This window comes from Aulostomus chinensis, chromosome 23 (assembly GCF_037954235.1).
Source record: "Aulostomus chinensis isolate RoL2024-O1b breed Wild chromosome 23, RoL_Achi_v1.0, whole genome shotgun sequence".
Classification (NCBI taxonomy): domain Eukaryota; kingdom Metazoa; phylum Chordata; class Actinopteri; order Syngnathiformes; family Aulostomidae; genus Aulostomus; species Aulostomus chinensis.
Genome location: NC_141342.1, coordinates 16,277,353 through 16,289,647, shown reverse-complemented (window position 1 = coordinate 16,289,647; position 12,295 = coordinate 16,277,353). Strand labels below are relative to the sequence as shown.

Below are 12,295 nucleotides of genomic sequence, written 5' to 3'. Positions count from 1 at the left end.
AGGATATCGCACGTGAACTAATGTCAACAACAACCGCAATGCTAACTGTTCTCTCGCTCTTAAAAAAACAACAACAACAACAACAACAAAAAGGCGAGGTTGAATTTCGTTTTTCAACCAGGTGGTGAGGGCCAGAACCACAGCGAGGTTGAGGCAGGAGATGCTCCAGCTGTTTAAAAAAAAATAAAATAAAAAACATCTAAAAAAATCAAGCTAAGCACCAGGTGGGTGGCCATCTGCCTCGACCAGGCAAGCAAACATCCAAAAACAAAAGATCTAGACGATGGCGAGGTGTCACGGCAGTTTTTGATCGTGTTGCACAGTTAACGTGTGTCTGCGAGTAGGTAAAAACTTCATCATTGTCTCTACTTTATTTTCATTTCACAAAAATGTCATAATTTCTCCTTAGAAATGTTGAATCCATGTACTAGGATTAGACAAGCATTTAACTGGAGGCAACTGTGCAGTGCTGTGATTAATGCTGATTTATTGTCATGTTTTGTAATTGTTTACACCAATTGTGCACCACACTGAGAAAGAATTTCCCTACGGAGGTTATAAAGTTACTAAGTGAGAAGAATGACTAAGACCGGAGAGCTCATCACGCAAGACGGCAAATGCAGCCAAAAATCATTACTTGGCAAACGCTTGATGATGGTAAATAACTTGTTCCATACATCAACAGCAGCCTAGCTGACCACATTTTGAAGAAAGGTCCACAATGCCTCCTCTTGTGATGCAAGCTCATCAATTTCTTTTTAAAAACATTCTGGAGGCCACGTAGAAGAGCTGAGAGCACCCTGTTTTTCATATGATCATCACTAATCTGAACCCTGGGAGGAGGGAACAAGACACAGAGAACAGGGAGGTCTTATCTCAAGGAAACCACAAAATAAACTGTCAAGAGTACTCAGAATTCGTCAAAAACCTTCCCACCCATTCAACTGTACAGTGAATTTTAAATTTTGCTCCTCCGGGAGATGAGACAAATGACAAGAAATCTGTCCCTGTCGAAGTAATAAATTAAACTAGGATCCCAGGTGGTCCTCCCTGGTGTGCACGTGGTGTAAGAATGCTTCAAGTAAATGCTAATGAATGCTAACCTACTGCTGCCATGTATGTTGTCTTTTGTGGGCTCATGAAACTGAAGGTAAATTTCCACATGAAAATGAAAAACAACATATTCATATTTGTATTTAGTGCCACAAGGCACAGCTGGATAGTCGTCACCTCGAGTTAATGACACATCATCACACAGCTATCCTCTTCGGCTCCGTGCGAACCAGACATAAACTCCCTCTTTTCATCAGCGTGTCTATTATCTTACTGTGCGTGAGTGTTTTGTTTGTTGCTGTTAAGGGACTGCTGAGTCACCTGCTTCTGCTACTGAAAATGTAAACACATGTAAGGTAGCAGCCACATTATTTATATATATATATATATATATATATATTTTTTTTTATATATATATATGTATATATTTATATATTTTTATATATATATATATATATACACACACACACACACATATATATTATATGTATACATATATATGCATATATATACATATATATATATATACACATATATACACACACACACACATATATATTATATGTATACATATATATGCATATATATACATATATATATATACACATATATACACACACACACACACACATATATACACACACACACACACACATATATACACACACACACACACACACACACATATATATATATATATATATATATATATATATACACACACACACACACACACACACATATACATATACATATATGTACACGCCCCCCAGCAGGAGCCTGCGTCGGTGTATCTGAGAGGCAGTTTCAGCCTGCCATCTGTGGACTTTAGCTCTCCTGATTCTGTCACTCCTTTTCTTTCTATTTCTCTTTTTCATGGGTTTTCATGGAGCACAGTGGCCAAAACCTCACCGTCTCCTTTGTCTCACCGTGGGAGTTTAGTCTCACTATGAAAAAGCTGTAGTTAATTATTAATATCTCATTGACTTATAACACACTGCCGGCAGGGGAAGCTGTCTTCCCAGGCCAGTGAGGGACGGTAGGCCAGGCTCGGGCATTCACTGGAACGCATTCATCTCGGATCTGGGTTCAATCTGAGGTGGACAACTATGTTCTGATTGGATCTAAACAGAATTTTAAACGGTTAGCTTCACGAAAAAAAGAGACAAATATGAGTAGAGACCCTTTTTTTAAACTTTTATCTTAGGTTTGCTGTAGCTTGCACCAGATTCTTTACATGTGATCTCTTTGTCCAAAATTATTTCTCGGACAGGACACAAAAAAATTGATTTGTTATGACATTTTTCAGTAGCTCACTCTACCGCTGAATTGTGGTTTGCACCAGTAATAAAAAAAAAAACACTTTTTGGCATTAAAAACAAGGGGGAAATTACTAAAACTTACTTACTTCTCTTTGGGCCTACAGCTATGAAGGGAAGCAACAAAGGATACTGAAAAGAATGCTTGAAAGGCGTGGACACTGATATATATAAATATATATATTTGCGCAGGATTTCCTCTGTCAGGATGCCCCAAAAGTGGGAGGACAATATGGAAGTGATTATTACATAAAAAGGTTGCAATTTACTGCAAATGTCACTGCTGTTTAAGACAAAAAATCAAAATGTATCAAAACGAACTGTAACTCTATAAAGTAGAGCTGCAGCATAGCGATGCTGTTTGTCGCTGTTGCGTTGAGATGAGTCTTTGTTGTAGATTAACAATGCAGTGTCAAAATGACTCACCGGATTGAGTTTTTTTTTCTTTTCTTTTTTTTAATGAAATTGCTGATTTTCCTGGAAATACAGCTGTTTCCCCACATTCTCACAATGTTTTATGAAAGTAGAAGCAAAGAAGCATACGGCGGTCAGAGCTGGATACTAAAAATGAAAGTTTTCAGTGGAATATTCTTTTAAAAGCGTAGATATGACTACAAATGTTGAGCACTGAGAGACTGAGGGGGAAAAAAAGACAAAGCAGTGTTGGGTCTGCAGCCAACAGCAGCGCGCCAGCTGGAATAGAAAATCATTCCCAGAATTGATTGTGTTTACATTCCCCCTCAAAGCTGCCAATTTTAATCCATGGTGATGGGATGAAAACATAGATTAGTCTATAAGTTAATTAGTGTGACTGTATGGAATTGTCATAAATGCTGTTGCTGAAAACTCTCCTGTTATCCAGAATACATGTTTATACATAAAAAGCAATTCTACTGTAAAGTCAGCCACATTTCTTATACAATGTCTTTTCATTTGTAGTTAAAACTATTTACTTGTTGCCAAGGCGCTGACTTCTCCCATTTGGTTACAAAAGTGTGGTGGAAGAATGAGGTAAGGAAGGGGACACCTGAGCAACCAGAGCCAGCTTTCATTTGTTATCTTTTAAAAATGAGGAAATAGAAGGCTTATGCAACGTGCATGTTCCTGCTTTATCAAACAAATATCCTGCTGAATTCCTGCTGAGTAACAAAGGAAGTGCAGAGAGCTAGAGCAACTGCAACTATCCCAATGACTCACTTTTCTAGAAAAAAAAAGTTTATCTTTTATTATGGGGCACTTTATCCATATAGGCTGCACGGTGGTGCAGTGGTCAGCACTGTCACCTCACAGCAAGAAGGTTCCGGGTTCGAGTCCCGGCTCGGGCACGGGATCTTTCTGTGTGAGTCTCCATGTTCTCCCTGTTCCTGCGTGGGTTCTCTCTGGTACTCCAGCTTCCTCCCACCGTCCAAAGACATCAAGAGGGGACGAGGCTGATTGATACTCTAAATTGACCGTAGGTGTGACTGTGAGTGTGAACGGTTGTTCGTCTCTGTATGTTGGCCCTGCGAGGGACTGGCGACCTGTCCAGGGTGAACCCCGCCTCTCGCCCGTAGCCGCTGGGATAGGCTCCACCCCCCACGACCCTTAATAGGAATAAGCGGAAGACAACGGATGGATGGAATGGACTTTATCCATATATTACTATGTTTGGTTTCAAAAACTATACATTTACTCTCTTTTCTTCTTTGCATTCCTGTTTTATTGACTTGTTTTGACATTGTATATGGAATATAATATGTAAAACTTAACGCTTCACACAATGATTTCAAACACTGATACATACGGGTCCCAGTGGATGTTTGTGGTAAATTCGAAGACATTTCACTGTCCTGAAACATTGCCATCACGTACCGTAGGGTGACGGTGACCTTCTTGACCTTTGACCACCAAAATCTTTTCAATTCATCCTCGATTCCCAAAGGATAATTGCCACAAATTTGAAGAAATACCCTCAAGCTGTTCCTGTGATATAGAGAGTGGGGCGGATGTGGTGTACATGTGGAGTCACAGTGAAGTTGACCTTTGACCACCACTGTGTTTTCAGTTTATCCTCGAGTCCCAGTGGGCATGCGTGGAAAATTTGTAAACGATCCATAAAGGCGTTCCTGAGATATCACGATCATGAGGTGACAGTAAAGTTGAGCTTTGTCCTCCAAAATCTTTTCATTTCATCCTTGAGTTGCAATGGCTGTTTGGGGTAAATTTGAAAACCTGAGGGCAGAACCGCAAACCATAACACTGCCCGTTTGATACAAGTCAGTGGGTAACAGTGGTAAATTCCTCCGATGATCTGAGGGCACATAAGAGGGCCCCTACGGTTTCTGCTTCAATCCTGCATGTTTTGTGTACAGCGTCAGTCCCTGGATTACAGCGGCACAGAGAAAGAGTGCAGCCGGTACAAGCTTCTAGGCTCACAGCCTCAGTGGAGAAGAGTGAAACGAGATAACTTCACTTCCTTCTCACGCTGACAAGAAAAATGCGCCAACACCACTTAACAAGACAGGGGTGTGGGACTGCACTGTTGTTCTCCACACTAAAATAATGACTCCAGTGAGGTCAGAACAGAGAAAAAGCATGGGAGAAAACAGATCTCACAGTTGTCCGGGTAATACACAACAAACAAGGACTTGTGACTTACGTTCTAGGACTTATTTGCCTGACATCCACCTGAAACTATGTACATTATCGCAGCCATTGAGGCCACAGGACACTAATGGAGCCGGACTGAAAGACTAGCTAGCTGAAATCCAGTAAGAGGCAGCCCAGGGGCAGAGCTCGTCTTATAAAAGAGATTAAACTGCAAGCGCAGCTTTGCAAAGAATAAAGAGTCGCCCTGTCAAGGTTCAGTGTCACAGACGTGAAAAGGCCGCCTATAAACCTAACACCGCCGTGCTGTGTTCAGCGACTGTCTCCCTCAGGTCTGATGGGTTCTTTAGGTCAGAGGGGGCAAGGAGGGCAGTGCGCAGTTACTTCTGGATCTTGTGCAATCAAATAAAAAAGTGATAGAAAAGAAATTTGAGGACAACAAAAAGCAATGCAAATCTAGAAGTTATCAGGAGGCAACTACATTGACAGACGTTTAGAACCGCCCGTGCTGGCTTGAGACTCACCCGCACCTCTCAAGATCTGCCACTGAGGGACTTTTTTTTTTTGTTTTTTTTTTGTGCTTTTGCTCACAAAAATTTTGGATTCACATTCAGGCAATCAAAATCAAGATTTTACTGGACGGAATTGACCGCCATGTTTATTTTTATTTTTTGCATTTAAATCGAATTCTTAATAGCAAACTCTTGAAATGTTCACACTTTTCTAAATAAAAACTGACATTCACTCACCTCCACATTTGAGGTTGGAGAGACGTTAACTCCCTTGCATGACAACATAGAATATTAAAAACAATCGTGTAAACGTAACTAGAAAGCGAACTGGTGGTTGGGCCCAAAAACTGTGAATTTTATTGGGCTCAAAAAACCCTGAAATTGTTTACATCTTTATCCTAAGGAATCTTTGAGCCCCGTCTTGGGGTGGAGTTGGCGGCGCAGGTGTCATTGCTAATCCTCCAACTGATGCAGTTGCTATTTTCTCACCCATGTTGTTTTGCAAAAAAAACAAAAAAAAACAAAGGTAAAGAAAATCTTCATCTCTCTTCACCAGGAGCCTACATGCCAAGTTTGACGTCGATCAGATAAACGGTTGTTGAGTTAATCGAGTCCCAGTCAGACGCTAAATAAATGACAGCATGCGAAAGTAATGAATTCAATCTATGAGCACATACAACAAGATTTATGACACAAATCCTGACCACTGCTGCAGCTGAAGATTTTTCCACTGTTGCCTCTCGCTCTCACAGTCTGTTGGCTCAGTCTGATGGGTAATTTGCTTTCCAAATGAGCAGACTTTTCTTCTATTTGTTGCACTGATAATGGCTTTATTTGCATGACTTCATTATAGGGGACCAGTGGAAATCTGATCTGGATATCCTGTCTAGCTACAAGCCCCTCGGTCCAGCTCCAATACGGGGTCACACTAAACTCTGCTCTCTTCCAAACATGCCAATATCTGCTGTTTGGCGAAACTGCATGAGTTTGAAGAAACAGTGCAAATGCAAACCACTGACACCACAAAAAAAAAAGAAGAAAAAAGCAAAGGAAATGAATCTCCATGATAATCATGTGGCTACTAGTCCCCCCCACCCCTCTTTGAAACGCTCACTTCCTGTTGTGTCCCTCAGTGATGTCCACAGACAAAAAGGGCACGAACCAGGGTGCGGTTTTGGCAAACAGATTTATAGTTTGTACCATCGGGGAGTAGCTCTCTCAGCAGAGGTTTAATCTGGCTCAGCATGCTTGGAAAACAATTTCCCCCAACACTCACATTAGCAGTCAAGCGTTGGCCGCAGTTCGACGTTTACACTGTAAACTACTTTGAAGATGGTTGCTGCTGTGTTCTCTGCCAGATTCCAACGGGAATCCAGTGCAGGCTTCCTTTAGCTCACTGGCCCTCACTCCAAATACCTATAAATACTGTGTAAGTACCTAACACATCTTCACCAGAAATACAAATACCAATAGAGAAGGGTTTGTGTTGACATCAAATGATCTGTGACAACTTCTACGATTATCACGCACCAAAAGGATGAGAAATGAACTGCCAGGAGTTTAATGTAGCGGTCAAAATGTGTTACAAATAGTGCGTAAGGCCGTGTGATGTGAACTTGCTCTTCTGAAGCTTCAGAGCTACTGGAGACTGCAGGAGAGAGGATTTCTTCAAGAGACGACACACAAGAGCGAGCTGCAGGACAGATAAGATATATTTTCTGACATGACTCCTCAGCTATTATAACCAATAGGTAACAGTTTGTTTGTTAGAGGAACACGGCTTTTGCGGGGGATAGGCTTATCTGCCGTTCTCTGCCAGACGAGAAGAGAGATACCTGTCTCTCCTCCATTGTTGCAGGAGAGGGCTGGAGATCTGCTAACAGCTACATAGCTTAGCGTAATGAGTGGTAGTGGATGGGCAGGTTAGCATACCTCCATCTTGACCATGGAGCTTCCAACCCCTGTAGCTCTTCTTCTATGTGACACAAGTAATCAGCAAATATTGTGTTTCATTTCCTAAAATAATTGAGGTGCTACGTCAAATCCCTGTACCCAGTTAGGAAAATAGTTCCGGCTATGTATCCTATGTGAAATTACAATTTCTCGCAAATCTCAACTGTTATTTCATCAAAAATGTTATACACAACCCTAATGCAGGCAAAGACGGTGTTGGATAACAGCGTGTTTGAATACTTTTAAAGCAGGTATGTTTACGCATCCATTCACTATGCTACGCTAACTTGCTCGTCTCCGTGGGTCTCAGTTCTGTAAGTAGTATATCTATGTTCTTGCCTCGCTCTGGGGAGGACGGAAACAAGTATGTTTTCCTCTATGATGAAGCAATAAACTACACTGCTGTGCAGGACTTGCCTTTCCACATTTCCTGCAACTGAACAGGGTCTGAACCGAGCTCAGTGTCAGTATATTGCTCCAATCAGGTGCTAATTTCCGAACACTTTCTGTTGTAAGCCCCTCTTTGCAGACCTGCTCTAAATTAAAGACCAAAGGGATCCGCAGCTCCCTGAGGAAACGTGTTGTTTATGAACAAGGGAAGGTTGACTGCTACCAGAACACTCCTATTGCAATTAGCCATATATAAGGCCTATATTGTGGTCCTAACAGCCGTAATTGTTATTCACTGTAATATCACTTTGCTTGGTCCTCCCTCTGAGTGTAAACTGCAGGCGCCATCATAACAACATAATAAGGATACTTACACTCTGTCTATCATGTTAAAAAGTAAAGAAAGCACGAGTGAAATGTTCCTGCATGAGGGCAACAGGCATCTATCTAAAGCAGCACAGCACATTTTAGAGGGTGGCTGGGTTAGCGTACGCTCTTCAAAATTCATCAAACACACTTGTCTTTGTTGTGCGTACCATCCACTAAACCCCGAATGGTTGTAACTTTAGAATCAGATACATAACCAGAACTACTTCCTTGACTGGTAGTGGCGATTTGACAGAGCACCTCAAAACTTCAGCTAACAAAACAAAAGGTTTGTTGATGACTAGAGGAGCGACTGCTCCTACTAATCATGGCTGACTTGGTAAGAGAGGATGATAATGACAACTTCTGGACAAATTAAGATCCTGAACTATTTATGTTTGATCACATTTAGCAGCGACATGCTAACTCGTGCTAAGCTAACTAGCAGTCAGCTGGGCTACAGGTCCCTTCTGCGCACACAGAGGAGAGAAGTGTATCGATCTCCTAGTCTGGCGAATGAAGTAAGCATGTTTCTTAAGCAACCTGACATCCTTCTGTAGAACATAAGTGTTGAACATAAGGTGAACACGGTTTTGGCTCATTCTTTTCAGGAAAGCATAGATGTTCATCAGAATAAGGCTGTCGGGACAAATCATTCACTTCAACATATGTAAACATTTGATGAGCTTTCACAGTGAGGAGGAGAAGAAGTGGTTAAAGATCTCAATAAAGCTTCAAGAATTTCAGCTCCAACAGGATGCTTTAAATTTTTTTTTTTTTTACAGGCTTATATGATTAGATTTTGTCTGTGATTTGTATCTTTTGCCTTTCCTGTCTGTTCACCAGACCTGGGCTATTTGAAGCAGTCTTTTCTCAGAGCCTGATGAGAACTGGAGGCCTGCGCAGCATCTGGTTGACTTGGAAACAGCTGTGTTTTCCCAGATCTGACTGAGCGTTTATAGCAGCTCCCAGCAAGCCCGGGTTCACTGGGCCTGTTTGGCTAAACAATGTTAAATCTCACGTCCCTGCCTCAGTCACCCTCACACAGAAAGACCGTTTACTGTCCCTGCTTCCTTTCTTGTTTGCCGTCAACGTACTTGTACTTGTCAGTGTACAGTGAGAGTACATTTTTAACCAATCAACCATTCTATTCAGCCCATGTACACAGATAAATCGATTTCCCTCTCTCTTTCTTTTTTTCTGCATGTGCTGACATGCTGCTTTAAAAAAAAAAAAAAAAAAACCCAGAGGAAGAAAAAGGCTGATGTTAAAATCTAAATGGCGGTCATTGACGCTAGATGACATTTTTTGGAGGGAAGTTGAGACAGAAATTTGTTCAGAGAATAATAATTATTAAATAATAACAACGTTGTACCTCCAAGATCATTGAAAATACAGGAACTGTGCCACGTGTTAAGGGGTCAAAAATGACGTTGACACGAGTTTTCGAGAAACCTGATTATTGACTGAACCTTTTTTTTTTAAAAAGATATCACGTCGTCAAAGAGCACATAAACGTAACAAATCTCATTATTGGATTCTTCACAGCTATCAGATTACCGTGTGCATTTAAACGCACTCTAAGTTCGATGAGTAGACGACAGTTTTGAGTAACACAACAGCTGCAAAATTTGTGTCCTGTGCTACTTAAAAATGAGTTCATGTGTTCTCTTTTCACCACACAAAAAAAACCCCAAACAAACCAAAAACAAAAACCCCACGAAACAACGTGATGTGATGTAATTTGGCCCAGTCAAGGCTGAGGAGGTCATAGTAAGTACAAGGGTCCTGACTGGCTCCCCGGCTCCTTCAGAGGCTGGGTTGAAGTGTCCTTGAGCAAGACATGACAGACATGAAGTCTGTTGCTGTATCAATTTGGACAATTCACTCTGCTTTATTGTGGTTTCATTGAGACTGAATGCAATGTGTCTGCATACTAAGAAAAAATAAAAGATGGACCCTGCCCATAGATGAGCGTCAGACAAAGTTTGCGGTTGCATGAGAGACTGCACGCTGTCGCCTTTTGAACACAAACACTGCCACAGATGTGTTCAGGGACACTGGAGTTCACGCACACACCCACATGTATCTATGACACACACGTGGGAATAACTATGTACCAACACAGAACAGGTTTGACAGTTGGTGACTGTACTCTTGACTGATGCTCAAGAAGATTACTCTGGTCACATGACCGAGACCTCCATGCCAATCCACAGAGGCGAGCGGGTCATCAAGACTGTGTGGAGCCAAACACACTGCTGGCAGTTTTGAGGAAAGCGGAGGTGGAAAGTCACGTGATTTGGATGATTGTTTTTCTAATTAACTCAACAATAGCAAGTTGGGACATATTTTTCCAGTGCATTTTAGTTGTTTGTTTTTTTCCTTCATGTTCCACACATAAAAACTCAGATATTATTCATTTATTTTATTTAAATATTGAGTTTAATGAATTTGGGCAGTTCAGCAGTGGCATCAATTCAAATATATTAGAATTTGCATGATTGCCAAGTCACATCCACAGTCCTAAGGCAGGTTTCATAAAAACAGTCACGTAGGACATGTCACCGGACCCTACGAAGCATCGCAGTGCACAGACATACCAAAAAAGCTGCTGTTGTAAGTAGAGGAGTAGTATATCCTGCTTCAATCTCAAATCACCGGGACAAAACACTGTTGTAAATGACATCTGTAAAACCTTGATTTCTCTACTGCTTGTAGCCGATAGAAACACGATACAACAAAACAAACAAAAGAAGTCTGCGACTTTTGGCATCTATGTGCAGTGACTCGTCGTTGTACTGCTGTACAGTAAATATTTTCTAGAAATAAAAACAACCCGTATGTTAGCATCTGGGTTTGATGTGGTAATAATGAATCAAAACATAACGGCGGTCGTATTGTACTGCAGTTCAGGAATAAAACATAAACCGCCACCTCTGCTAAAAGCTGAAACCTTAAAATAATCATAAAAAAAGAAGTTATAATTAGCTTCTGCAAACTGACGTTTCCCACACAAACAGGCAGAATAACAAGTTGTAACTGACTGATCTAATAGGTGTGTCTGCTAGCTTACAGTCGCCTATTGTAATTGAGACTGAATGTGCATAAAAGCACTGAAGGAGACGCCTTCCATACAGTATGAGGCAGGCGTGCAAAGGCACTGTGAGAACAGATGACAAATCAACGCAGAACACCAGCTCAAGTCGCATTAAACGCACCAAAACACCATCCTGCACCCATTTCCCAGTATTTTTGTAGCCATTGAAACAAGCCCCAATGAGTAAGATCACCCTTCAACTTCGCAGTTCTTTTCGTCAAGCCGTTTAAAAAAAATAGAAAAGGAAAAGAAAAGGACCACATACTGTATTTCTTCTAAAATAATCAGCCATATGTTTCTGTAATTACACCATAAGAAAAGCACCCCAGTCATCTCCACATTTCACATCATAAATCTTCGGTGACTATACGACCTTGTGGGGAAAATAGCCTCCATCATGTGGAGGGAATAAAACTATTTTCGGAGGATTCTCAATCAAATAAACAAATCTGGAAGACTGAAATATTTGGTGGTTGGCTCACAGGGTTTGTGTATCATGTTGGAAACGTATGAATCAAATACCTGGTGTGAGGGCGCCCCCTCCTGGCAACTGGTGTATCTGTTGTTACCAAAAGCATTAAATCTCCATCAAGACTTTGACGCTGATCATGTACTAAAAGGAGCTGGTATTTTAGCCAAGAGCGCGTCGTTCCAGGACGCAGACAGAAATAAAGGTTTTTAGGACTCGTGGTGGGATAGACAAGAGTACTACTTCCTCATCAGACTTGCAGTATTTGTACATTCAGGACATCACTGACCTGTATTTGCCGGTTCTGACTTGTACACCTTTCATCCCAACGTGCTGGGCCCCGCCGACGTCGTTCACCAGATCATCCCCAATCATCAGAACCTGCAAGTTAGAAAAGGAGGAAACGGTAGAATTTACCAATGAAGTTACGGATTAAAAAATAAAATGAAAAAGTGTTGAATTATCAGCAGTTGGTGGACTTTGACAGTTCATGGGATCTGTTTAACAAATCAGTTTGTTTGTTTTACAAAGGTCTTGGTTGAGTTCC

General features: G+C 41.2%; 1 protein-coding gene across 3 annotated transcripts in view; it reads right to left on the bottom strand.

Annotated features, from left to right (window-relative positions):
• lhpp (phospholysine phosphohistidine inorganic pyrophosphate phosphatase) overlaps window positions 1–12,295 on the bottom strand; it is a 51,590-nt gene that overhangs the window by 33,111 nt on the left and 6,184 nt on the right. For 2 of the 3 annotated variants that reach the window (XM_086194934.1, XM_086194933.1), the window contains exon 6: window positions 12,038–12,129. In XM_086194934.1, the coding sequence (XP_086051060.1) occupies window positions 12,038–12,129 (92 nt within the window). Of the gene's footprint in view, window positions 1–12,021; window positions 12,130–12,295 lie in introns of those variants that run through there. The other variant, XM_086194935.1, reaches the window with a different exon arrangement.